This window comes from Theropithecus gelada, chromosome 6, assembly GCF_003255815.1.
Source record: "Theropithecus gelada isolate Dixy chromosome 6, Tgel_1.0, whole genome shotgun sequence".
NCBI lineage: Eukaryota > Metazoa > Chordata > Mammalia > Primates > Cercopithecidae > Theropithecus > Theropithecus gelada.
The window spans coordinates 34,642,169-34,669,742 of NC_037673.1; the positions used below are offsets into that span (position 1 = coordinate 34,642,169).

At 42.2% G+C, this 27,574-nt stretch overlaps 1 protein-coding gene across 3 annotated transcripts in view; it reads right to left on the minus strand.

The window, feature by feature from the left end:
- Positions 1 to 247: 247 nt before the first annotated feature.
- Positions 248 to 27,574, minus strand: part of PRLR (prolactin receptor) — a 160,655-nt gene continuing 133,328 nt past the window's right edge. For 2 of the 3 annotated variants that reach the window (XM_025388979.1, XM_025388980.1), the window contains 8 exons: positions 24,544 to 24,656; positions 21,238 to 21,370; positions 19,355 to 19,524; positions 8,540 to 8,709; positions 6,076 to 6,217; positions 4,688 to 4,787; positions 4,117 to 4,186; positions 248 to 2,218 (listed from right to left, as the gene is read on the minus strand). In XM_025388979.1, coding sequence (XP_025244764.1) covers positions 1,214 to 2,218; positions 4,117 to 4,186; positions 4,688 to 4,787; positions 6,076 to 6,217; positions 8,540 to 8,709; positions 19,355 to 19,524; positions 21,238 to 21,370; positions 24,544 to 24,613 — 1,860 coding nt within the window. In that variant the 5' untranslated portion in view covers positions 24,614 to 24,656 and the 3' untranslated portion in view covers positions 248 to 1,213. Of the gene's footprint in view, positions 2,219 to 4,116; positions 4,187 to 4,687; positions 4,788 to 6,075; positions 6,218 to 8,539; positions 8,710 to 19,354; positions 19,525 to 21,237; positions 21,371 to 24,543; positions 25,151 to 27,574 lie in introns of those variants that run through there. The other variant, XM_025388981.1, reaches the window with a different exon arrangement.

The following is a 27,574-nucleotide window of genomic DNA, read 5'->3' on the forward strand; positions in this document are numbered from 1 at the left end:
AATCCCTAGGTTGGTGGTGGTGGTAGTTGTCGTTTAAAGTGTCCTGGAGATAAAAAGAATCAGATAAACTATACTACATTGTGCTGGAAACTGAATTTTGTCATTCACTTCATATTTCACAGTGGGCTTTGGGTTGGTATGGCATTTTACTCCACAAATGGGAACTGCATATACTACTATGTACTGTAAATACACATTATAACCTCGCAGCAGAAAATACTTTACCCACTGAATACGTAAACAGCTGTACTGGGAAGATAGAAAATAGTCTTTTATTTTACCTAAGTTATAGAAAAATAGTCTTCAAAAATACATTGTTAAACTTACGGGTTTGTATTAAAGTAGAATTTGTATGTACAGTAAGGCAGTAATTCCATTAGCATCCTGCTATGGTTTTCTTTTAAAGTTAGTCTTTAGGGAATTGTTTTTTAACTAAGAAAAGACTAAGGTGTATAATAAATTATCTATTATGCTGAAATGAAGCAGGAAAACATCCTAAAAAGATTCACATGAAATTCATCTGCCCCTTGTGTAAGAAAATTTTAATTTCCAAACTATATTGTATAGAGGCTTTAAAATAGAATTTAGGGGGAAAATCCATGCTTAACATATCCAAACTATTTTAAGAAAAAAATGGAGGCATTATTTCTTACTTGCATATCAGCAATGTGTCAGTAAGGTATAGGAACTGATGTAAACAATTTGTTCTGGAATGCATTCTTTCTTTAAATGGTTATATTTGGGTAATCCTAATAAAATGGAGGAGGAGTGTAAAGGTTATGCAATTGTTTTTCAAAAGCAATTTTCATGGCATTTTCCTATGTGGAAAATTTTCCTTTGTCATCTTTCTGTGGTAAACAATTTTGACAATTTCATTTCCGTCTGTCCCATGCCAGATCACGAAAGCCTTTCCAGAGGATATTTCTATTGGCATTGTCCCTCAAGAATACTAAGCAGTGTGCTTTTATTTCATTGAACACATAATTTTATAACTAATAGCAAAAAGTAAATCTACAAATCACAGTTAGGAAACATAATGATTTGTTGTGGAATCAGCTGCTGGAGAAAGAGGCAAGTGGTTAAAAATGGAGCATGAAAGGAGCTGAGAGCTTTAGTAGTGTCAGTCTGACTATATTCTTGAGCATTTCATGTACTCCGTAGTGTTACCTGAAGAAAAACCACATTTTAACCAATCATTCCATTAGTCAAGCTATCAATGAAAGGAGTGCGTAAAACATGCGGGATCCAGGTAATCCAAACCACCCAGCTGGATCCTGCACTTGCTTGGTGTCGCAGTGAAGTTGGCCAGGTCTTTCTCAGCTTGATTCTGTTCAAGTGATGGTGGGGCCTCTTTGGCTGATTCTTCAAAGCAAGCCACATTTTTAGCATGCGGATCCGGCACTAACACCAGGATGTTGTTATCCATGACCCCGGACACTTTGGCATACTCCTTACTGTTCTCAGGAGCCCTGGGCTTCTCGGGCTGGCCGCTGTTCTCTCTCTGTTTCGGTAGCAATGATAATGCGCCATCTTTGTTGACCTTGTGAATCTCCACATAATCCAAGGGTTTAGCGGAGCCAAAGGGGGTTTTCTCCTGGGGCAGCAGCCAGGGCGTATCTTGGTCAGTCTTGGAATGGAAGCTATCCACCTCCCTCTGCTGGGCTGCCTTTCCCTCCTCTCTAGACTTAATGGTTTGAGAGGATTTTAAAGCATCTTTACCTGCTTCGTCCAACAGAGTGGCCGGTGCATCTGCAGGGCCCACAGCCAGCTCACACACATCAGTAATATTGTGGTAGGAGGATCTGGGGTTGTGCTGTATTAAGGGCCATGTTGAACATTTGGATCCGCCAGCATGAAAATAGGGGATTTTGCCTTCCATGCTTATGCACTGGGGGTCCCAGGTGTGGGTTGTTTCAGGATTCTCTGGCTTCTCAATGACCTCAGGATCATAGAATGTGGAGGGATTGGCCTGGGGTTCCTCACACTTTTCAGACAAAAGGGAAGGGCTGTCGCAGCTCCCCCGGCCTGAGTCAGTGTCAGGATCCAGGTATGTGGGTTTCATACCTTGACTTGGGTGTTCTTTTGAATGGGCTGACATTAGATGCTGGTCCTCACTGTCGTCTACTTCTAAATACTCCACCAGCAAGTCCTCATAGTCAGAAGTGGGAGGAAAGTCTTGGCATCCCAAGGCACTCAGTAGTTCTTCAGACTTGCCCTTCTATTAAAACACGGACACAAGAAGAGATGGCTGTTAGCTTCATAGCATTCCAAATCAGCATCCCTGCTAAGTGGTATCTGTTCATTGCCACGAGCAGGTGGGAAGATCTCAAACTTCAGACATTTGTGTGCCAGGCCATCTAGAATCACCTTCTGGATACTATCCAGCAGATATATATATATATATATGTACACATATATATATGTGTGTGTGTATATATATATATGTGTGTGTGTATATATATATATGTGTGTGTATATATATATACACACACACTCAGCATATTTAACTCAGTCTCTCTCCAAGCAATAATAATCATGAGTTTAATGCGCAAGTAGTATATACACATACAATAATAAACAGATAACTGTAAAATGAAGGTTTGTGAAACTTCTAAACCCACAGTGCTCATGCATGCATCTGACACTGTGGCCCACTGGCAGGGGTGTGGTTGCTGGCCTCCTAACTTCCTCTATCACCTTTTAGAATCTGGCAATAGTAAGTGGATTCTTGTCTTTTCCTTCTGTGGTTCCTCTTCCTTCTCTCCTTCCTCTTCTTATTTCCCCTTCCCTTCTCCTCTCTCTTCCTAACCTACTGTTTTCTTCTACTCTACTTCCTCTCCCTCCTTCTCTTCTCCTCCTTCTTTGCCCTATTCCATATTCCCCCCTCTTCCTATTCTTCTCCCTCCTATCCTTCTTCTCCCCCTCCTATTTCCTCCTACCTCCTCCTCTCACTCTCGCCTATTTTTTCTTATCCTCTGACTTGGGTCAGGTACTGACCTAGGTCTTGGCTTGATCACTTATTACAGGGTATGTGACTTTGGACAAGCTACTCTCTGAACCTCAGCTTCTCCATTTTTAAAAGGTAGAAAATAATATGAATACTACCCATCTGGCGGGGGGGGGGGTTCTTTTGAGGATTAGAGGTAATATCATTGAGAATGCTAATACGTATTTTTGAGAAAAAAGTAGCTATTTTATCATTGAGTCTCTGTGGCTAGCAGGTTAAATTGTGAGCTGGACAGTAACTAATTTAGTTTGCTGAGACATTCATGCTGGTTCTATCAGGTCAATACTACACTGGATAGTGGAGGAAGAGCACTGGGTTAGGATCCCGGACTCCTGGGCTCTAGTCCCTGCTTCGATATTTGCAACCAAAGTGAACACAGACAAGCCAGATTATCCAGGGCTCACTTCTTCTATTCTTACACTGTCAGACCCAGAGCAGCTGGGTCAAGTGGTATTTGCCTTAATGTACAGCTAGTTCCTTTTATATACGTCAGTGTTAAGCTTAAAAGCCAAACTGAAACTATTTCAACTTGGAGAAAAATTTAAAAATGTTCTAACCCGTCTTTTCATTCAAAACACTCACCATTTAATTCCCTCTTGAATCAGCCCAATTGGGCCCTGGCAAACACATGGCCCCACTGTACTGATCTGGTCTCAACTGAGTGCCCAAAGTGAGAGATAATGGCAATAGGATAGTCTGTTACTGTGACTTTATGTAAAGAACGTTCAAGTAGAAGTTTCTACCAATGTATGATTGAGGGGCTGGTGGTGGGTCCCTGTTTTGCATTAATTAAAATATTCACTCTCTTTCTAAATTGATTATTTGTATAAATGTTTATCTCTGTGCTTATGAGTAGATCTGATAAATCAATAAATGTGTTTCCATGTTTTCTTGACTTTCTCTCTTTGCCCCCTGACATTTAGTGTGTGAAAGTAAGTACCCTCATCCTTGACACATCTTTCTGTTAACACACATGCTGACCAGGAGCGACAGCCCAAAAAGTCTGGCTGAAACTACCAGGCTGAACTGACAGGGACTGTGTGTGAGTGTGTGGAGTTAATTACTACAAAGCAGTGAATCACACTGCATTTTTTGCCTCCTGTACTTACCTCCAACAGATGAGCATCAAATCCTTTTATTTTTGGCCCAGGAACTGGCGGAAAGATGCAGGTCACCATGCTATAAAATAATTCATGAGATTGGCTAAATGACTCATTTCTGACTTTGTAATTTTTGAAAGGTTAGTATAATAGCCACTATATGCACTGTGGTAGAGATAGGACTTAGAGTTTGGCAGCTCCATGAAACAATCAATGATGAAAATAAAATTACAGAGGCCTATATTAAAATTAACTCTAGCTAATTAAGGAGGCTGATTTTGAAGTTAGTGGATTATTTGGACTCTTTGCTTCTCTTGAGTTTAGCTACTCTTGCCAGATTTTTACTGTTTCACAACTATGAATCTCTGTTTCATAGAAAGAACATCAGCCTGAAATGAGTCAATTTTTCTACTTTTTATAGCACTGATAAAAGATTTTTTTTTTTTTTATGGGCAAACACACTACATCTAATGGCTAAAGTGACGATTACCTACAGGTGTCCATCATCTTTGTATTATCTTTTTTGTCGTTATCCCTGACTATCATGATTGGGAGGAAAAGTTGAGAGACAGTGAAGTACCTATAGCCCTTCAAAGCCACTGCCCAGACAATAATCAAACAGATGACAGCAGAAAGGACAGCCACAGAGATCCACACGGTTGTATCATTCATGATGAAGTCTAAAAAACAAACAGCCAGAAAGCTCTGATCACGTACAGCATCATTAAAAACAAACAAACCTAATGAATGAAACTCTTAAATGTTTATAAGGAGGAAATGTTAAATGGAGGAAAAGTGTTTTCCTCCATTTATATATATATTTTTATTTGAACAGCAATCCAAAGTATCATCAATGACAGGGCTATTTTCTTTTCAATATTATTAATATTTTAATATGTTGCATATGCTTTATAGTACTCTAAAAATTTAAAAATCCTTCCACATATTCTTTTTAATTGATCTTTAAAGAGGAAGTCCAAGGTCACATGGTCATTTGCAGTAACAATAATAAAAGCTAACATTAACTAAGTTCTTACTAAAAGCCATCAATGGTGTTAACCTCTTTGCCTACATTGCTTTGTTATAAAAGATAAGAAAACTGGGAATCAAAGGAAGATTTACCAATGAACATATAACTATAGTGTTGCAGGCTGGCATTTGAACTCAGGCTTTCTACCTCTAGACCCTGTGCTTTTGTTAAGAAAGAGTCAGGACTGGTCAGACTAGATGCACGCCTGATTTGCAGTTCAGTACCCTTTCCAGTATGCCAAGCCAATGAAAGCCCAACACTTTGGTCAGGCAAGTTGTTAGAAGAGCTAGACTTTCCTGCGTGGTTCTGGAAAAGACCCCTAGCTTTGCTGAGGTTTGGTGTCTTCACTTTTAATTCTTAATGATAATCATATTTTCTGAATACCTGGGAAGGTTGGGAGGACCAAATAAGGTACAGGTGTTGTAAGCTGTAAAACATCTTAAAAATGCAAGTTGAATTGTTCCCTTATAGAAGACAAGCTACTGAATTAAGGTGCTTTGCTGGAGCTGTCTATCTTATATCCTGTGTCTTTATGAAGAGACTGAAGTGTAATCCATAGCAGAGACTGAGCACTGGTTCATGTCTTTGAGACAGGGTACTGCCTTATAAATTCTGGAAGAACTAGAGGACGACCTTGACCAAATCCTCTAAATGATAGGAATGGGGCAGATGGTGGGAGCAGAATAACTGACCATCAAGCCCCTTGAGGCACCAGGCCCATGTCTGTAGCCTTATCCTAGAACTATTCTCCACTGACAGTAATCCAGGGAGCAATGCTGCTCTTCAAAATGTCTTTGTATTGGGCAGAAAGATTATAAAGCCACCTCTATTGCTCTGGCTAAGGCTCACAATGGTTTCTCTATTAGTAGTTATTATATGCAAACATACCATTTAAAACATATTTAGGGACATAAGCAAAAAAGAGCCAAGACACTCACCACTAGGTATCTGAATGAAGGTCGCTGGACTCCATGCACTCCAGTATCCATGATCTGGTTTGCAGCGAACCTGGACAAGGTATTTCTGTCCTGGATGTAGGCTGAGAATCTTAAACTCTGTTTGCTGCCCAGCAAAATGGGTCTAAGGTAGGATAAGGAAAACAGAAGTCACTTCTGACATTTGTTGTGAAGAAAGAGAGTTTTCCCCTAAAAAATAAACTATGGTGGAGTTAGGCTGAACAACCATACACAAAGAATTCCCTGCTGTCACTGCTCCACTGTCTTATCCCTATCTCTTCCTCCTCTTAAAATTGCTCACACAAAAATTTAGCAGGTTTTCTCTCTCTCCATTTGGGACTCTACTTCAGAAAAGTCAAATATTCTGCCTCCTTCCCACTTTATGAAAAACAACTACTTAATAAATGTAGAAAGAATAACAAAATTGGCCAGGCACGGTGGCTCATGCCTGTAATCCCAGCACTTTGGGAGGCCGAAGTGGGCGGATCATCTGAGGTCAGGAGTTCGAGATCAGTCTGACCAACATGGAGAAATCCCGTCTCGACTGAAAATACAAATTAGCCAGGCATGGTGGTGCATGCCTGTAATTCCAGCTACTCGGGAGGCTGAGAAAGGAGAATTCCTTGAACCTGGGAGGCGGATGCTGAAGTGAGCCAAGATAGTGCCATTGCACTCCAGCTGAGTGACAAAGTGAAACTCCATCTCAAAGGAACAAAACAAAACAAAATTCAAGAATTGTTAGCTTTTAAATCCTAATGAAATAACCAATTCAATAATAAATTGGTGTTAAAGACACGAGGTGAAAGAGAATTGGGCATTCATGTACGGTAAAGTAGTAGTATACAAATTAAACATGACTTTACAATCCAGGGATCAGTGTCATCTCCTCAATTCAGGGGCCAGTTTTAGCATCACTTCTGGTGGGTCAACCAGATGGTTTTTGACATCTGATTAAATACAATATGGAGTACATAATATCACCTCTGAACTTACCAATCATTGGTAAAAACTGTTCAGCCTACATCTAATTAAGTCTGGTTACAGGAAATGGAGGCATAGAGAAATTAGCTAAATGACCCCACAAAGAACTGATCAGAGAAATGTACAAGGTGGGATACTCTATGGGACAAGTGGCCCAGTCTCCTCATTACACTGAAACTGAAAGAATATAACAACCAGTTACAATGTGTGATCCAGGAGCAGATGCTGGTTTGGCCAAAGTGGCTGTTAAAGATATTTGGAAACATTGGGAGGAATTAAACTAGGGACTGGGTATCAAATGAGATTAAGGAATTTTAATTTTCCTATATGTGATCCTATTATTTTGGCTATGTTTGGAAATGTGCCTTTTTAAAAGAGGCATATACTAAAGTATGCAAAGATGGAATATTGTACTGCCTGCAATTTACTTACTATTTCTTTAGGTCGAAGTATTTTATTTTAATTTTAAATTTTATTTATTTATTTTTTTGAGACAGAGTCTCTCTTGTCGCCTAGGCTGGTGTGCAATTGCATGACCTTGGCTCACTGAAATCTCTGCTTCCCAGGTTCAAGTGATTCTCCTGCCTCAGCCTTCCGCGTGGCTGGGATCACAGGCATCCGCCACCACGCCCGGCTAATTTTTTTGTATTTCCAGTAGAGATGGGGTTTTGCCATGTTGGTCAGGCTGGTCTCAAACTTCTGACCTCAAGTGATCCACCTGCCTCAGCCTCCCAAAGTGCTGGGATTACAGGTGTGAGCCCCTGCGCCCAGCCTATTTATTTATTTATTTTTTCAGATGGAGTTTCGCTCTTGTTGCCCAGGCTGGAGTGCAATGGTGCCATCTCGGCTCACTGAAACCTCTGCCTCCTGAGTTCAAGAGATTCTCCTGCCTCAGCCTCCTGAGTAGCTGGGATTACAGGCGCCTGCCACCACACCTGGCTAATTTTTTGTATTTTTAGTAGAGATGGGGTTTCTCCATGTTGATCAGGCTGGTCTCAAACTCCTGACCTTAGGTGATCCACCTGTCTCAGCCTCCCAAAGTGCTGGGATTAACAGGTGTGAGCCACTGCACCTGGCCTGGTTGAAGTATTTTAAAGTGAATAAAAACATTTACTATGGTTTCGTGCCATTGACTATGGAGGATATACTGAGATGCCCCCTCCCACCTGGTGCCATTTAAGTACTCTTACGAGGGTCTAGGTCTAAAATGTACTAAGGGAGGCAGGTTGGAAACCTTGCCAAGTGCCTGTGCAGTGCAAGAAACTAGCCCAGGGAGAGCTGTGAAGATGAGCCCCTATCAATCCCAATAGAGGTGAGAAGGGCTTTTCACATCTGGGTGGGTCACAACTGCATTGGAGGCCAATACGGTGACCCAATAATTAGGAGGAATGACCTGTTTTCAGCTGTGAGGGCTTTATCCTTGCCAAAGGCCATAGTTCCTTCAAAAAACATATGGATCACTCACCTCCCACTCAGCTGCTTTCTCGGGTTTTAATCGAATTTCATACAGGAGCGTGAACCAACCAGTTTTTAAGTCAATCAGAGTAGGTGGAGACCATTTCATCCACAGGTAGGGTTTTCTGTCTTCTGGCTGTTTTACTTCCACAGTCAGCTCCAAAGGAGGGTCTGGTTGAACTGCAGAAATACAGCAAACTCCAGTAGCACTCATTGCTTGCACCTTTTCTTTGGCTTTACCATTTTCTATTAGGAATTCCATTTTCTGTTTATCATCTCACTCTTCCCACTGTACTATAAGCCCCCCAAATACCAGGGCCTTTTGTCTTCTACCTCTTAGTATGTGACCAATCATATTTGTGCATACCAGATGAGGTTTAGATGGTAAGAATAATAAGCAGCTGGGATTTCATTCTCTGCATGTTCTCGCTTTTCATCAGTTAGAGTCTCATAGCTATCCCCATAATTTTCACAATGACAGAGACCAGGTGATAAAAATTGGGCTGAGGTTTGCAAGTGTGAGTTGGCATGGAAGACTATAGGGAAGAGATTTCAAACAGCTTATTTCCCTCAGCTGGCAGTGAGATTCTTCTTAGTGACACACAGTTTTTTTGTGAATGAGCTATTGATAATTATAACTCTGCAGATAACAGGTTTACAGATTCCATCTTCACTTCAGCAATTACATCTTATATTCAACATACATATTACACCCTGTGGTAAATGAGATCCACTCTCCCACATGCTAAATGGAGGTTGAGCTTTTTGGCAATGATCCTTTTGGTGATCTGATAACAGCCTGTTGGCCCAGTCACTCATTCAACAAATGCTTAGCAAACTCCCATTAGCAAAATGATAGCTAATGTTTCTCTAGTATTTACTACATGCCAGGGACTGTATAAAATACTACCTCTGCATCATTTCTTACAATCCTCCAGCAACTCCATGAAGTACTATTACTGTACCTATTAATTTTACAGAGGAGGAAACAAGCTTAGAAGAGGGAAATTACTCACCGAAGGTCACATATTTGGTAAAAGTGTTATTTGAACCCATAACTATGTGATTTAGGGAAGTGGCCTCCACTATTTCACTCTACCATGGTTGTAAGACATTGCATTTGATGTCAGGTGCTGGAGAGCAGGCCTGGGATTAGGTTGAAGTGAGTGAAGTGCATTGGATACAAAATTCAAGGAGGGACAAATGGCCAAGAAGCATCTGAAAAGATGCTTAAGGTCATTAGCCTTCTGGGGAATGCAAATCAAAACCTCAGTGAGATACCATTTCACATATGCCAGCATGGCAAGAACTCAAAAAATGGAACATAACAAATGTTGGTGAGGATATGGAGAGATCGGAACCCTCAATATTGCTGGTGGGAATGTAAAGCGGTGCAACCACTGTGGAAAACAGTCTGGAAGTTCCTCAAAAAAATCAGACTTAGAGTTGCCATATTGCCCATCAATTCCACTCCTAGATATAGACTCAAAATGATTGAAAACGGATGTTTAAGAAAATCTTGTATGTGAATTTTCATAGCAGCACTATTTATAATAGCCAAAATGAAGAAATCCAAATGTCCATCAGTTGATGAATGGATAAAAAATGTGGTAGAGGTCAGGCACGGTGGCTCATGCCTGTAATCCCAGCACTTCGGGAGGCTGAGGCAGGTGGATCACCTGAGGTCAGGAATTTGAGACCAGCCTGGCCAATGTGGTGAAACCCCATTGCTACCAAAATACAAAAAATTAGCCAAGCATGGTGGTGTGCACCTGTACTTCCAGCTACTTGGGAGGCTGAGGCGGGAGAATCACTTGAATCTGGGAGGCAGAGGTTGTGGTGAGCCAAGATTGTGCCATTGCACTCCATCCTGGGTGACAAGAGTGAAACTCCATCTCAAAAAAAAAAAAAAGTGGAACAGCTACATATTTTATGATTCCATATATATATATATATATATGTGTATATATGTGTGTGTGTGTGTATATATGTGTATATATGTGTATATATATGTGTGTATGTGTGTGTGTGTGTGTGTGTGTATATATATATATATATATATGAAATATCCAGATGAGGCAAACTCCCAGAAACAGCAGATTAGTGGCTGCCAGGGGTTGAGGAAGGGAGAAATGAGAAGTAACTGCTTAGTAGTGGATGTGAAGTTTTCACTGAAGGAGACAAACATGTTACAGAACTAGATAGTGGTGATGGTTGTAGAACATTGTAATAAACTAATGCATTCAATTGCATACTATAAAATAGTTGAAATGGTGGATTTGTGTTTTGTGTTTTTTACCACAATAAAAACAAATGAAGTGGCTCCCTGCTGGCAAGAATTTTAAAAAAAAACGAAGGAGGCATTTACTTCTGTAGGCTCCTGTAGGTACAGGCCTTGTGAATACCTTCCTGAGACTCAGGTGCTGGGTGCTGGCTTGCCTCACCCCAGTCTCTGTTCTGCTGGTCAGTGACATTTTCTTCATTCATTTATCACCTCCTTAAATCAATCTCTGTACCAGATGGGGAAAGAGTGGCTGTAACTATAGTGTACTTGGCATTATGAGCTACATTTGCCTAAAAACCAACTTTTAAAAATTTGTGATCCGTGATCCAGTTCCAAGATGGCTGAATAGGAACAGCTCCAGTCTACAGATTCCAGCATGAGTGACACAGAAGATGGATGATTTCTGCATTTCCAACTGAGGTACCAGGTTCATCTCACTGGGGCTTGTTGGACAGTGGGTGAGCCAAAGCAGGGCGGGGCGTTGTCTCACCCAGGAAGTGCAAGGGGTTGGGGAATTCCCTTTCCTAGCCAAGGGAAGCCATGACAGATGGTACCTGGAAAATCGGGACACTCCCACCCTAATACTGCACTTTTCCAATGGTCTTAGCAAACAGCACACCAGGGGATTATATCCAGTGCCTGGCTTGGAGAGCCCCATACCCATGGAGCCTCGCTCACTGCTAGCACAGCAGTCTGAGATCGAACTGCAAGGCAGCAGGGAGGCTGGGGAAGGGGCATCCACCATTGCTGAGGCTTGACTAGGTAAAAAAGCAGCCAGGAAGCTTGAACTGGGTGGAACCCACCACAGCTCAAAGAGGTCTGCCTGCCTCTGTAGACTCCACCTATGGGGGCAGGGCATAGCTGAACAAAAGGCAGCAGAAACTTCTGCAGACTTAAACGTTCCTGTCTGATAGCTTTGAAGAGAGTAGTGGTTCTCCCAGCATGGAGTTTGAGATCTGAGAACAGACAGACTGCCTCCTCAAGTGGGTCCCTGACCCCTGAGTAGCCTAACTGGGAGACACCTCCCAGTAGGGGCTGACTGACACCTCATACACCTGGGTGCCTCTCTGAGACGAAGCTTCCAGAGGAAGGATCAGGCAGCAACATTTTCTGTTCTGCAATATTTGCTGTTCTTCAGCCTCCACTGGTGATCCCAAGGCAAACAGGGTCTGGAGTGGACCTCAAGTAAACTCTAACAGACCTGCAGCTGAGGGCCCTGACTGTTAGAAGGAAAACTAACAAACAGAAAGGATATCCACACCAAAGCCCCATCTGTATGTCACCATCATCAAAGACCAAAGGTAGATAAAACCACAAAGATGGGGAGAAACCAGAGCAGAAAAGCTGAAAATTCTAAAAATCAGAGAGCCGCTTCTCCTCCAAAGTAACGCAGCTTCTCGCCAGCAATGGAAGAAAGCTGGACGGAGAATGACTTTGACAAGTTGAGAGAAGAAGGCTTCAGACGATTGGTAATAACAAACTTCTCCGAGCTAAAGGAGGATGTTTGAACTCATCACAAAGATGCTAAAAACCTTGAGAAAAGATCAGATGAATGGCTAACTAGAATAAACAGCATAGAGGCGACTTTAAATGACCTGATGGAGCTGAAAACCATGGCATGAGAGCTATGTGATGCATGCACAAGATTCAGTAGCTGATTCAATCAAGTGGAAGAAAGAGTATCAGTGACTGAAGATTAAATGAATGAAATGAAGCGAGAAGAGAAGTTTAGAGAAAAAAGAGTAAAAAGAAATAAAAAAAGCCTCCAAGAAATATGGGACTATGTGAAAAGACCAAATCTATGTCTGATTGGTGTATCTGAAAGTGACGGGGAGAATGGAACCAAGTTGGAAAACACTCTGCAGGATATTATCCAGGAGAACTTCCCCAACCTAGCAAGGCAAGCCAACATTCAAATTCAGGAAATATAGAGAATGCCACAAAGATACTCCTCGAGAAGAGCCCCTCCAAGACACATAATTATCAGATTCACCAAAGTTGAAATGAAGGAAAAAATATTAAGGGTAGCCAGAGAGAAAGGTTGGGTTACCCACAAGGGGAAGCCCATCAGATTAACAGTGGCTCTCTCGGCAGAAACTCTACAAGCCAGAAGAGAGTGGGGGCCAATATTAAACATTCTTAAAGAAAAGAATTTTCAACCCAGAATTTCATATCCAGCCAAACTAAGCTTCATAAGTGAAGGAGAAATAAAATCCTTTACAAACAAGCAAATGCTTTGAGATTTTGTCACCACCAGGCCTGCCTTACAAGAACTCCTGAAGGAAACACTAAACATGGAAAGGAACAACCGGTACCAGCCACTGCAAAAACATGCCAAATTGTAAAGACCATCGATGCTAGGAAGAAATTGCATCAACTAACGAGCAAAATAACCAGCTAACATCATAATGACAGGATCAAATTCACACACAACAATATTAATCTTAAATGTAAACGGGCTAAATTCTCCAATTAAAAGACACAGACTGGCAAATTGGATAGAGAGTCAAGACCCATCAGTGTGCTGTATTCAGGAGACACATCTCACATGCAGACACACACATAGGCTCAAAATAAAGGGATGGAGGAAGATCTACCAAGCAAATGGAAAACAACAAAAAAAAAAGCAGGGCTTGCAACCCTAGTCTCTGATAAAACAGACTTTAAACCAACAAAGATCAAAACAGACAAAGAAGGCCATTACATAATGGTAAAGGGATCAATTCAACAAGAAGAGCTAACTATCCTAAATATATATGCACTCAATACAGGAGCACCCAGATTCATAAAGCAAGTCCTTAGAGACTTACAAAGAGACTTAGACTCCCACACAATAATAAGGGGAGAATTTAACACCGCACTGTCAACATTTGACAGATCAATGAGACAGAAAGTTAACAAGGATATTCAGGACTTGAACTCAGCTCTGCACCAAGTGGATCATACGCAAATCAATAAACGTAATCCATCATATGAACAAAACCAAAGACAAAAATCACATGATTATCTCAATAGATGCAGAAAAGGCCTTCAACAAAATTCAACAGCCCTTCATGCTAAAAACTCTCAATAAACTAGGTATTGATGGGACGTATCTCAAAATAATAAGAGCTATTTATGACAAACCCACAGCCAATATCATACTGAATGTGCAAAAACTGGAAGTATTCCCTTTGCAAACTGGCACAAGACAGGGATACCCTCTCTCACCACTCCTATTCAACATAGTGTTGGAAGTTCTGGCCAGGGCAATCAGGCAGGAGAAAGAAATAAAGGGTATTCAATTAGGAAAACAGGAAGTCAAATTGTCCCTGTTTGCAGCTGATATTATTGTATATTTAGAAAACCCCATTGTCTCAGCCCAAAATCTCCTTCAGCTGATAAGTAACTTCAGCAAAGTCTCAGGATACAAAATCAATGTGCAAAAATCATAAGCATTCCTATACACCAATAACAGACAAACAGAGAGCCAAATCACGAGTGAACTCCCATTCACAATTGCTTGTAAGAGAGTAAAATACCTAGGAATCCAACTTACAAGGAATGTGAAGGACCTCTTCAAGGAGAACTACAAACCACTGCTCAGTGAAATAAAAGAGGACACAAACAAATGGAAGAACATTCCATGCTCATGGATAGGAAGAATAAATATTGTGAAAATGGCCATACTGCCCAAGGCAATTTATAGATTCAATGCCATCCCCATCAAGCTATCAATGACTTTCTTCAGAGAATTGGAAAAAACTACTTTAAAGTGCATATGGAACCAAAAAAGGGTCCACACTGCCGAGACAATCCTAAGCCAAAAGAACAAAGCTGGAGGCATCACACTACCTTACTTCAAACTATACTACAAGGCTACAGTAACCAAAACAACCTGGCACCAGTACCAAAACAGAGATTATTCACCAATGGAACAGAATAGAGCCCTCAGAAAAAATACCTCATATCTACAACCATCTGATCTTTGACAAACATGACAAAAACAAGAAATGGGGAAAGGATTCCCTATTTAATAAATGGTGCTGGGAAAACTGGCTAGCCATATATAGAAAGCTGAAAGTTGATCCCTTCCTTACACCTTATACAAAAATTAATTCAAGATGGATTAAAGACTTAAATGTTAGACCTAAAACCATAAAAACCCTAGAAGAAAACCTAGGCAATACCATTCAGGACATAGGCATGGGAAAGGACTTCATGTCTAAAACACCAAAAACAATGGCAACAAAAGCCAAAATTGACAAATGGGATCTAATTAAACTAAAGAGCTTCTGCACAGCAAAAGAAACTACCATCAGAGTGAACAGGCAACCTACAGAATGGGAGAAAATTTTTACAATCTACCCATCTGACAAAGGGCTAATATCCAGAATCTACAAAGAATTTAAACAAATTTACAAGAAAAAATCAACCCTATCAAAAAGTGGGTGAAAGATATGAACTGACACTTCGCAAAAGAACACATTTATGCAGCCAACAGACACATGAAAAAATGCTCATCATCACTGGCCATCAGAGAAATGCAAATCAAAACCACAATGAGATACCATCTCACACCAGTTAGAATGGCAATCATTAAAAAGTCAAGAAACAACAGGTGCTGGAGAGGATGTGGAGAAATAGGAACTGTTTTACACTGTTAGTGAGACTGTAAACTAGTTCAACCATTGTGGAAGACAGTGTGGCAGTTCCCCAAGGATCTAGAACTAGAAATACCATTTGACCCAGCTATCCTATTACTGGGTATATACCCAAAGGATTATAAATAATGCTGCTATAAAGACACATGCACACATATGTTTATTGTGGCACTATTCGCAGTAGCAAAGACCTGGAACCAACCCAAATGTCCATCAATGATAGACTGGATTAAGAAAATGTGGCACATATACACTATGGAATACTATGCTCATGGATAGGATGAGTTCATGTCCTTTGTAGGGACATAAAAAAGGATGAGTTCATGTCCTTCGTAGGGACATGAATGAAGATGGAAACTGTCATTCTGAGCAAACTATCGCAAGGACAGAAAACCAAACACTGCATGTTCTCACTCATAGGTGGCAACTGAACAATGAGAATACTTGGACGCAGGGTGGGGAACATCACACACCAGGGCCTATCATGGGGTGGGGAGAGCAGGGAAGGATAGCATTAGAAGATATGCCTAATGTAAATGATGAGTTAATGGGTGCAGTGCACCAACATGGCACATGTATACATATGTAACAAACCTGCATGTTGTACACATGTACCCTAGAACTTAAAGTATAATAAAAAAAATTGCCATCCATTGTAAAAGGACTCATGTTTGCAGTCCATGCTATCATTCCACTGAGAAGGCTGTCAATGGCCTCTCTGGGAAACTGTGGTGCAACAGCCCTGAGGCTTTCCAGAACATGATCCTTGCATCTGTTGGTGCTGCCAAGGCTGATGGCAAGGTCATCTCTGAGCTGAATGGGAAGCTCACTGGCAGGGCCTTCCATGTCCCCACCATGGTGTCAGTGGTGACCTGACCTGCCATCTGGAAAAACCTGCCAAATATGATGATATCAAGAAGGTGGTGAAGCAGGCATCAGAAGGCCCCTTCATAGGCTGCAGGGTTATATGAGGGTTCCGGGGGCACTTCTTCTATGATTTTGAAAAATATGGTCCAACATACTACTTTTCTTTAGTGAGCCCCTTTTTTGTGGATCACATTTATTAAAACAGTTAATAATTTCAGAACATTTCTTGCTTTCATTGTTTTGCCTTCAAATATTATAATGCTTGAGGGTAAGGCAATACACACACACACATGCACACACACACACACACACACACACACACACACACACACACGGGCCTTCTGGGCTACACTAAGCACCAGGCTGTCTCCTGTGACATTAACAGTGACACCCACTCTTCTACTTTCAATCCTGGGGCTGGCATTGCTCTCAACTACCACTTTGTCAAGCCCATTTCCTGGTATGACAGTGAATTAGGCTGCAGCAACAGGGTGATGGACCTTAAGGCCCACATGGCCTCCAAGTAGTAAGAGCCCTGGACCACCAGCCCCAGTGAGAGGACAAGAGCAAGAGCGAGACCCTCAGCTGCTGGGGAGTCGCGGTGGCAGTCAGTCCCCCACCTCAGTGACAATCTCCCCTCACAATTTGCATGCAGACCCCCTGAAGAGGAGGTGCTTAGGGAGCCCCACTTTGCCATGTGCCATCAATAAAGTCCCCTGTACTAAAAAAAAATATTGCCATCAAGTCTAAGTTGATATGTTACTGAGTAAGTACCTAAGAAAGATTATTTTGAGCACATTTCCTAAACAAATAGCAGCTAATTAATGTATGTTTTAAGTTAAATACATACTGAGCAATGCTTCTGATAAAAAAATTACACAAAAACACAAATAAAATGTTCAGGATGTATCTTTTAGAGCCTACTTTCCCAACCTCAGCACTACTTGCATTTTGGACTGGATATTTCTTTGTTGGAGGGGGCTGTCCTATGCTTTGTAGAATGCTAAAAGGATCTCTGGGCTTTATGCACTATATACAAGTAATACCCCCATCTCCCCACTTCCCTAGCTTGTGTCAATCAAAAATGTCTCCAGTCATTGCAAAATATCCTGTGGGAAGCAAAAACAGCTCCCAGTTGAGAACCACTGCTTTTAAGTGTTTTCAGTGTAACTAAATATTAACAACAAAGAACTCTACTTCTGAGCAATTATCTTTCAATGTTGTCATTCTGTACTGCAGGTTATCACTGCATGAGAGTGGAAGTGTCGGAAAATTACCGTGTATTTTAAAATGAACTTCCGTGGCCTGTCACAACACTGTGGGCTGCAGGGTTATACGGGAGTTCTGTGGACACTTCTTTTATTATTTTGAAAAATATGGTCCAACATATTCTTTCACCAGAGAATTTGTTTTCCAGGATCAATGAGAATTTCATATACACTTGCTGATTTCTCTTTTTAAACATATTACTTTTCTTTAGTGAGCACCTTTTTTGTGGATCACATTTATTAAAACAGTTGCTAATTTCAGAACATTTCTTGCTTTCATTGTTTTGCCTTCAAATATTATAATGCTTGAGGGTAAGTCAATACACACACACACACACACACACACACCACACTTACATAAAATTTGTTATTCATCATGGAAGGACTCATGTCCACGGTCCATGCCATCACTCCGTAAAGAAGACTGTGAATGGCCCCCCTGCACAACTGTAGTACGACAACCATGGGGCTCTCCAGAACATCGTCCCTGCTTCACCACCCTCTTGATGTCATCATATTTGGCAAGTTTTTCCAGAAAGCAGGTCAGGTCCATGACTGACACATTTGTGGTGGGGACATGGAAGGCCATGCCAGAGAGCTTCCCGTTCAGCTTGGAGATGACCTTCCTGCAACCTTGGCAGCACCAGTAGATGCAGGGGTGATAAATTTCTCTCTCTCTCTCTTTCTCTTGCTTGCTCTCTTGCTCTCTCTCTCTCTCTCTCTCTCTCTCTCTTTCTCTGGGGGGGTGTGTGTGTGTGCACAGACCATTGGTAGTTTTTAACATTTAAATTATTTCTTTTCTTTTCTTTCTTTCTTTTTTTTTTTTTTTTTGAGGTGGAGTCTCGCTCTGTGGCCCAGGCTGGAGTGCAGTGGTGTGATCTTGGCTCACTGCAACCTCCACGTCCTGGGTTCAAGCAATTCTCCTGCCTCAGCCTCCTGAGTAGCTGGGATTACAGGTACGCACCACCAAGCCTGGCTAATTTTTGTATTTTTAGTAGAGATGGGGTTTCACCATGTTGGTCAGGTTGGTCTTGAACTCCTGACCTCATGATCTGCCTGTCTCAGCCTCCCAAAGTGCTGGCATTACAGGTGTGAGGCACCGTGCCCAGCCTACATTCTTTATTTTCTTGAACACTGTATTTGTCAAGGATTGCATGGTGCCACCTCACATTATCTTCTTATGTTATAAAAATAACATGTTTAGTAAAAAAATTACCAACGGTGTGTATATATATATTTACACACACAAAAAAATATATATCACATATATGCAACATGTATGTGTACACACACACACACACACACACACATATGTGAGTTTGGGGCAAAGCAATGGGAGCAATTGCTGTGGATGCAGAACCAGATGAACCCTTCTAAGAGCTTCTTCTTCCTGGAGCATCTCTGTATTCCATGAGGAGAAATGAAAGAAATCCCAGCTTGCCAAGGAAGAAGGGGATATCGATTGCAAGGGGAGGGCAAGAAAGAAGGGTTGGCAAGGGGAACGTACTTAGAACATTTGTTCCCTAGTGCAAGAGGATGAGGGTCAAGGGAGAGCACAGGAACAAGGATCCCAAGTGCCAGCCTTAGTGTCATAAATGACTCGATAAAACATGATTTGAAATGCTCGTTGACAAACATATTGTGAGTTTTCTCATCCTCCTTTTGGGGATCCATCCAAAACCCAAGAAGACTCAAACTGAGTGTGACTATTGGCTAAAACATAATGGAGTAACAAATGCCTCACCCACTTTCCTTCCCCTTACCTATGTAAGTCACGTCCACGTAAAGTTCATCCGAGAAACTGCTTCCCATCTGGTTAGTGGCATTGACCATCATGATGTATGTCCTCCACATGGAGGTGTACTGCTTGCCAAAGTGGCAGGAGTTGGGCCCACCAGTTATGTAGTCTGGACATTCATGCATGAGTGTCTCTCTGTAATAAGTAATGTATTAGGAATGAATAATAAAGTAATAAAGAGAGTCTAGTTTTTTCTTCATAGATCAATACCACTGGCCTTTGGGTATCAGAAATTCCAAGCACAAAACCCAGAGCTGACAAATGGTTCCTTAGGCTTCCATGTTATTCTCATTTCAGCTGGGAGTGAGAGAGAGAATAGCATGCTGGAAAGGTTATTTTAGGGCCTCAAGTATTCGGCTTCTGATCAGCACTTCCCTTCTATAAGTGTTCTTGTGGGCTCTGGGACCTATATCCCCTGCTGATAAATACTCGAGCTTTCAATGGCCCAGGCACCACCATACCCAGGTCATGCCCATTGGGTGGCCTCAGGAAATTGGAACTTTCACCTGTCTACACACAGAGGAGCCATGCACAATGCATCAGCTATTTCACATTCGTGTTGAATTACATTTCTTTTTTTTTTTTTTTTGGGGGGTGGGTACGGAGTCTGGCTCTGTCACCCAGGCTGGAGTGTAGCGGCGCTATCTCAGCTCACTGCAAGCTCCGCCTCCCGGGTTCACGCCATTCTCCTGCCTCAGCCTCCCAAGTAGCTGGGACTACAGGCGCCCGCCACCGCGCCCGGCTAATTTTGTGTATTTTTTTAGTAGAGACGGGGTTTCACCGTGTTAGCCAGGATGGGCTCGATCTCCTGACCTCGTGAGGCGCCCGTCTCAGCCTCCCAAAGTGCTGGGATTACAGGCATGAGCCACCACGCCCGGCCTACATTTCATTTTTTTAAAAAGGGTTCAAGAGGACAAAAACTGATGTTGGTCCATTTCAGACTGCACCAAGTCAGCAATAAAGTGAAGTGACGTTGAAAGGAGGTATCTCAAGCCCAAGTGGCTCAGTAGGCTGCTCACATTTAGATTCAGGAGCCTCAGCGCAAGACACACTGCACAGGTGTGGAGGCTTGTTCAGTTCTGGTTGCATTTGAGATCCTGAAATCTGATTACATGATGTCCGTTTGGATTTCAGCCAGGATGACAGTTTTGTGTACAACAAAGTGCAGTCATTGGAAAGTGGGCCAGCTATCTCTACCAGCAACTAAATATTTTCCTTTTTGAAGAAGAATACAGCTCTCCCAGGATTTCCAGGAGGGTCTCACTGTGAGCGCAACAAAATGCCTGCACAGAGATGATCTGGTTTAGCCCTCATTGCAACCTTAGGTCCAACTATGTCCTCTAGGAGATCGTGGCTCTTAGATCAGAAATGTGCTAAGGAAAAACTCTCGCCTTCTTTTCCCTACAAGGTTCTTTATTTTCTTGAACATGAACCATGTTTGTCAAGGATTACATAGTGCCACTTCACATGATCCTACCTATTTTGAAAAAGTGACATGTCTAGTTAAAAAAAATGCAAATGGCATAAGAATTATAGATGAGCATCTAAGATTAACTACCAATTAAGAAACACTTCTATGGGGCCTCAGGCTGCAACCTAAGTTGTGACAGGGGATTTGAAACATTACTGATATTGTACTGCTATGGCTGGTAACCTTATGTATATTGACAGCTCTTAACAGACATTAACAGGAGAATGTCGGCATGGACCTCAGACTCCCCTTTCCCCAGCGGTATGAACCTTACTGGTGTAAATTCAGGGAAGTGCTGTCACTCAGAACCAGAGTTTCTTTGGCCTGGAGAATGGGAGTACTCATGGGGTTTCATAGGAGAGAAGGGAACTTCTTACCCTTCCCTGTGGTAAGTCAGCGAATAATTGGTAGGAAGTCCTCCATCTGTCCCAGGCCTCCACCAGCAGGTGAATGTTTCCTTATTGGGAGAACGACATTTAAAGATCTCAGGTTTTCCAGGAGGTAACTGTCCTAGAAAAAGCCAGAAACCACTGCATCAATATTGAGGTCCATTTAACCATTTGATCCTTCTGTTGGTGACAGAAACAGATTGATGGGACCCAAGCCAGTGATGAAGCCTCGGGTGAGGAGACCTAGGGTGGATGCTCAGAAATGCCCAGCATCAGCATGCAGCAACAATCCCCTGTGGGCTGCCCTGATGTTGGCAGGGCTCTTAGACAGCTTTGTGCTGGGGTGTGTGTGTGTGTGTGTGTTTGCGTACTTCGAGATGGAGATACCAATAGCCTATGTGAGGGCTAGTGACCAACTGCAAAATTTCAACAAAGAGTGAGCCTTAAATGCAAGATAGACACATATGGGTTGAAGAGTGTGTGGTGGCCCTTTTGTAATACCACGAGGTCCGTAAAGCTGATACCCTCCCTCAGTCTAAGGGGACCATACAAAGAATCCTTCCCAGGTATGAGCAACCTGCAGACACTTTGGCGAAACACCACTCTATGGCACTTCTCCACTCTGCTCACCAATCTCCATCTTTCTGCCATCCCCACGCAATGAACTCAACTTGTTCCTGATCTTCTGTCCATTCACTGCATCTCTGAAGCTCCCCGTATCTAGGCGTCCCTTCCTTGAATTTTTTTTTTTTTTTTTTTTTTGGAGATGGCTCTTGCTCTCTTGCCCAGGCTGGAGTGCAGTGGTATGATCTTGGCTCACTGCAACCTGTGCCTCCCGGGTTCAAGCCATTCTCCTGCCTCAGCCTCCTGAGTAGCTGGGATTACAGGCACACACCACCACACCCAGCTAAGTTTTTGTATTTTTAGTAAAAATGGGGTTTCATCATGTTGGTGAGGCTGGTCTCGAACTCCTGACCTTGTGGTCTGCCCGCCTCGGCCTCCCAAAGTGCTGGGATTACAGGCATGAGCTACTGCGCCTTGCCACTTTTCCTTGATTTTATTCAGGTTTGATCTTGTGACCCAGACTCACAGTCTGTCTCCTCATCCACACCATCCCCACTTCTGAATCTTGGTTTCTAGTCCTTTTTTCTCTTAGATTTTCCTCTCTTTCCTTTTTTTTTTTTTTTTTTTTTTTTATTTTTGTGGTGAGGTTGCAAAGGGCTTCCTTTGGATACAGAGGGCTTGAAGAGTGTGTGGCCCTTTTGTAATCTTGTAATCCCATAGGGTCTATAAAACTACAATTTGATGAATCTTTTCAGGGTAGGAGGTGTGATAAGAGGTAGCAGAGTGGCCAGCTCCTCTCCTGGTTCTGAGCAACCACTGCTTTCTAAGAGCTGAACCCAGTTCCAGACTGGACGCTAGAAGGTCTCGGTGAGGTGGTGTGAAAATACAGTACCAAGGTTGTAAAATTTTTAGTTGCCAAATCCCCAAAGCTTTTGGCAAGCGGGCCCCCATTTCTCTTGCTTGGATGTCAGGTTCAAAGAGGGACAGCAGAGCCCTGGGAGTTTGCCCTGATGCTGTGGGGCTGGGGAAGTCACCATGCTCGCCTACATGACTTCAGCTGGTCCTCTTTTTTGTCTAGCTGGGTGCTCTAGCACTGAGTTCAGGATATCAGGAGCAGAAAGGAGTGCTTTCAGAGGTGGGTCAGCACATCTGGGGGTTCTCTCTGTTTTCTCTACTCCTTATGCAGGCTCCAAGGGCAGAGTTTCTAGCTGAGCATCAGATCAGAAACAGCAGGTTAGGAGGAGACCTCAGTGAGGGGAAATGCATGGAAAGAGGGTTCTCTAGGCAGAGCTGGCCAGAAAGAGGAATTTAGCAGAATGGCATGTTGTGGGACACAGGCTAGAGCCCAGGACACCAGACTGGTAGTGTCAGCTGGAGCTCACCTACCCTCCTGCTCACAGGCCCTGCTGAAACCCGTCCTTGCCAGCTCGGGTCAGCTCTGCCAATATTTGTAACATTGCTCATCCTCTAGGGACAATTTATTCAGGATAATGTGTTGCTGGGAGTCACAGCAAGAATGCAAGTTTTTGTTTTGCTTTGTTTTTGTCATGAGTGGGGAGAAGTGTGTGAAGTAGAAGGAAACGTTTATCTAAAAAATCCAAAGCCTATGGTTCCATAATGAGCACACTCAGAAGCCAATTAGGGTGATCATTGATTTCTTGAGTATTTAGTTTCTCTTGTGGGTCATTCTGACCTCTGCTTTCCCCTTTTTCTCTCTCTGAAAGCTTCTCTTTCTTATTTTACTGTTTATTAATAGTACCTTCGGGAAACTCAAGAAAGGAAGGTAGATTTGTAAAATTACAATTAGACAAATGTTTCCTTCATCTACATTAGAGGAATAAGTTAAAATCTCAATGCACAGAAACACAGAGAAAACCACACAGGAACCACACATACAGGTATGTAGACGCCCACACAGAGCCTGCATCAAAAGTACACACACACCACACACACACAGAAATATACACAGGTGCATACTCATGGAAGTACATACTGATACGCACACAGGTACATGCAGAGAAGTGTGCACTTACAGATATCCACAGAACACACACAGACATACATAAAAGTATATATACATACAGGTTCAGACAGAGAAGCATTTACAATCAGGTCCATATAGAAAAGTTAATATATACACAGGTACATATAGAAGTTTGCACACCTAGAAATGCATAAGGGTTGACATACAGAAGTGTATATTCACAGGCACCCCCCATCTCATTTAGCTGTGGACTTCATTTCTCCTATTAGCACAGATAATAGAGTTGGCTGTACCTGCTTCCCACCATGTAACAGCAACCTCTTATATCCCATCATAGTTTTTCAAAGAGTTTTCATATACATTATTTCATCTGCAGTAGAGGAAACATCGCTATCCTCACTTTGAGAATTTGGAAACCCAGAGAGTTAGGTAATTGGCTCTAGGTCACACAGCTAGAAACTGGCAGGACCTGGATTAGAACTCAGGTCTTGTCTTCTGCAGAGCTGTTTTTTTACACTCCTGAAATGAGGACAGAAGGCAGAAAGCACAGTGACAAGATTTTGCATTAATTGCATTAATTTTTCTGCATTAACTTTAATGCAAAATATTGCAAATAATTCAACAGCAGCACATAACACAGAATTTTCATTTTTCATGACAGCATTGCAAGAACATTGCAATGGACTCTCCACCCTGTTGACAAACACCCCAGGCAATGAAAGAGAGCACCATAGTCTCTTACTTACCATTCAGAAGGCAGGTGTTGAGAAAAAGTAGCAGAGTGACAACAGTTGCAGATATCACATTTTCCTTCATGTTGGCTGCCTTCTCTTGCTACAGGAAATGTATCAGAGGTTCACTGGAAAAGAAGGTGTCAGGTAACTTTTGTGAAATGGCAGTCTGGTCAGGCACATCCACCACTTTGTTCTGGGTGTTTGCAACTGATTGTTGCTCCTTGCTTAATGAGAATGACAAAATAGGAGGAAAGGAATGTAGGAAAATGTAACAGGGTCGGATAGTTTGGCACAGAAACATCAATTCACACACGCTGGGAAAAATTCTACCACCAGAGGTCCTCAGATGACAAGGTAGAGAGTTCAAGGGGAGTCAAGGCAGTCAGTTTCTTTGCACACACCCCAGAGAAAAATTGTTCTCTTTCCACCCCATAGCCACCTAACAATATATCATCCATCTTACGTAACACAGATTGTATGTCCTACAGGAGAATCCTTCTATGAGGGCTCTTGCTCTGGTCCATTAGCCAAAAATTGTCCAGGCCGAAAAATCAGTACTCTTAGTACAATCTTATCCTAACCATGCTGATTCCACCAAACTAGGGAGGCTTTGAAGGTTCAAACTGAGAAGATTCTGGAAGTCTTCTGGGTTATATGCATTACCGCAAAGCGAACCACACAATGAACTCTAGCGAATCTCCACGTGGTTTCTTTCTCCTGTTTGGAAAGCCCCATAAACAAAAGATAATAAATTTTGGTAATAATTTAAAACCCTTGGGTTCAGAGTATTAAGTAAATTTTGAACCTGCAGGGGTTGGAGTTTGGAGCAATTTATTATTAGAATTATTATTGTTACCCTTGGGACAACTTTCAAAGCCTCTAAATGTCCTTCTAAGAAAAAGGAATTTTTAAAGACATTTGGAAAAAAGGCTAATTAATCTTGTTGAACTTCAAACAACTCAGAAAACAATAGATTTGGTGAACTAAGTGTAAATTCTTAGAAGTGCACGGCTTAAGTTTCTCTTTAAATTTTTATTGTTTTATTAGTTTTTTGTTGTTGTTGTTGTTGTTTTCTTTTTGTTTTTTTTGAGATGGAGTGTTGCTCTGTTGCCCAGGCTGGAGTGCAGTGGCGCAGTCTCGGTCACTGCAAGCTCCACCTGCCAGGTTCATGCCATTCTCCTGCCTCAGCCTCCCGAGTAGCACCTGTTGTTGTTTTAATCAGGGGAAGAACATTCAGGATCAAAGCTTCGCATCGTGGAACATTTGAAATGTCTGAATGTGTTTGATGAGCCCCTAAAAGACCAGCCGTTGCTACTGCTCCTTGAGGGACATACTCAGAAATGGAGAAACCATAGCAACAGTAGAGGTTTGGCCACCCAGGTACCATCAAGTAACTCTTTTATACTGAGGCTCCAGCTTCAATAAAGGATCCTGGTCCAGCAGTGGATCCTGTGAGGTGACCTGTATTTTGTTCTTTTGGGGACCTTCTACCTGCTCCTGCAAGATTCCTTCCAAACAAATGCCCTCCCAGGGTGCACTTTCTAAATCACCCGCTCCATCTCACCCCGAGGGTCATTTAATTAAAATCAAATGGTTAAAGGCTTCTGATGGGTTTAAACTAATGCCTACCACTTCTGGAGCATCTGTTATGGGCAGGCACTGGGGAAAGTTAAGTACCTTAATCATGGAAATCTCATTTTGTTATCACAACAGTCCTGTGAGGGGGTACAGGTTTTAACAGATGAGCAAATGGAAGTACAGAGATTTAGTAGATTGTCAGTCACATGCCCATTTGGAGAAAGACATCTGGGAAACCTGAGAGCCACTGAGAGATCATCCTGACTTGTGGAAAGTCTGTGATGGGGGTGCAATTATTCCCCCTCTGTGGGAGAGATGGTGGCGACAACAGTCACTGATCCAAGGTGAGCAACATCAAGCCTTGGGTGAGTGTGGCATTCTGAGTAGGGTCAGGAGAGCCAGAGCCGAGAGAGCCCTTCTCAGCTACTACCCTACTTATGCCCAAGGACCTCAAATACTGTTGATCTCATGAATCCAGCCTCATCAGGTACATATAGCTCCAAATAGTTCTTTATCCTGTTGATCTGGTGATCTCAGCCTGGCTTAGAGATGAGATTCTACCCACTGGCTGAAGACTTCCTATAATATCCCTTTATTGAGACTTCCTTTCTCTTCTGGGCATTGCACTGACATGCTTAAGATCAACATGCTATAAATCAGACCTTCCTGGTGAGGTTGGGTGCTATCTAGAGAGCTTTGCCAAAGCACCGCTCCATGCATATTGCAAAAGAAACTCTGGGATGGCAAGCAGAGTGGGTCAGGCAGTGGTAGATATTAGATACTGTCATCTGCTTAAATGTTCTCATGTGCTACTACAGGATCAAAGAAACTCTCCTAAATAAAGGTTTCCTATAATAATGTCTTCAGGAAGTATTCTATGAATGAAAAAAACTTCCCTTTGAGATTTCCTGAGACACACCCTGGAATCTAGTTACTACTATGCACTTTCAAATGCCTGAAACCCCCATCACAGGGAATTAGACATACTCACAGTGGTGTCATGGTTGTGTTTCAACAACGATTTCCCAACTCATCCTGCATTTTCCTCCCAGGAAGGCAAACACAATGGGGGTAATTTAACCTTTAGAGAAAGACAATCACAACTTCTCACCCCTAAAGGGGCTATGCTAAATGTTAATTAACTGTAATCACACAAGGAGATGCTTCTCAGCACTAAGCACAACTCCTGTTGACCCACTGCCATTTATTTATTTATTTATTTTTTTTATGGCTGGCAGACACTAAGCTGGAATAAATTAGGTTTTTGTCTCTCTGAGTCCACCCTGCATTGCACTCAAGATCTTGATCAAGGGCTGGCATGGCCCTTCTTATTCTCTCCCAATTGGGACTGGAACATCCAATGAGAGTCCTCATCTTTTTAAGATGTTATAGCAGCAAATGGCTCCAAATATTTGTAGTACAGTTAGCAAAAAGTCAGCCCCATACATCCTAGGGACTATCATCT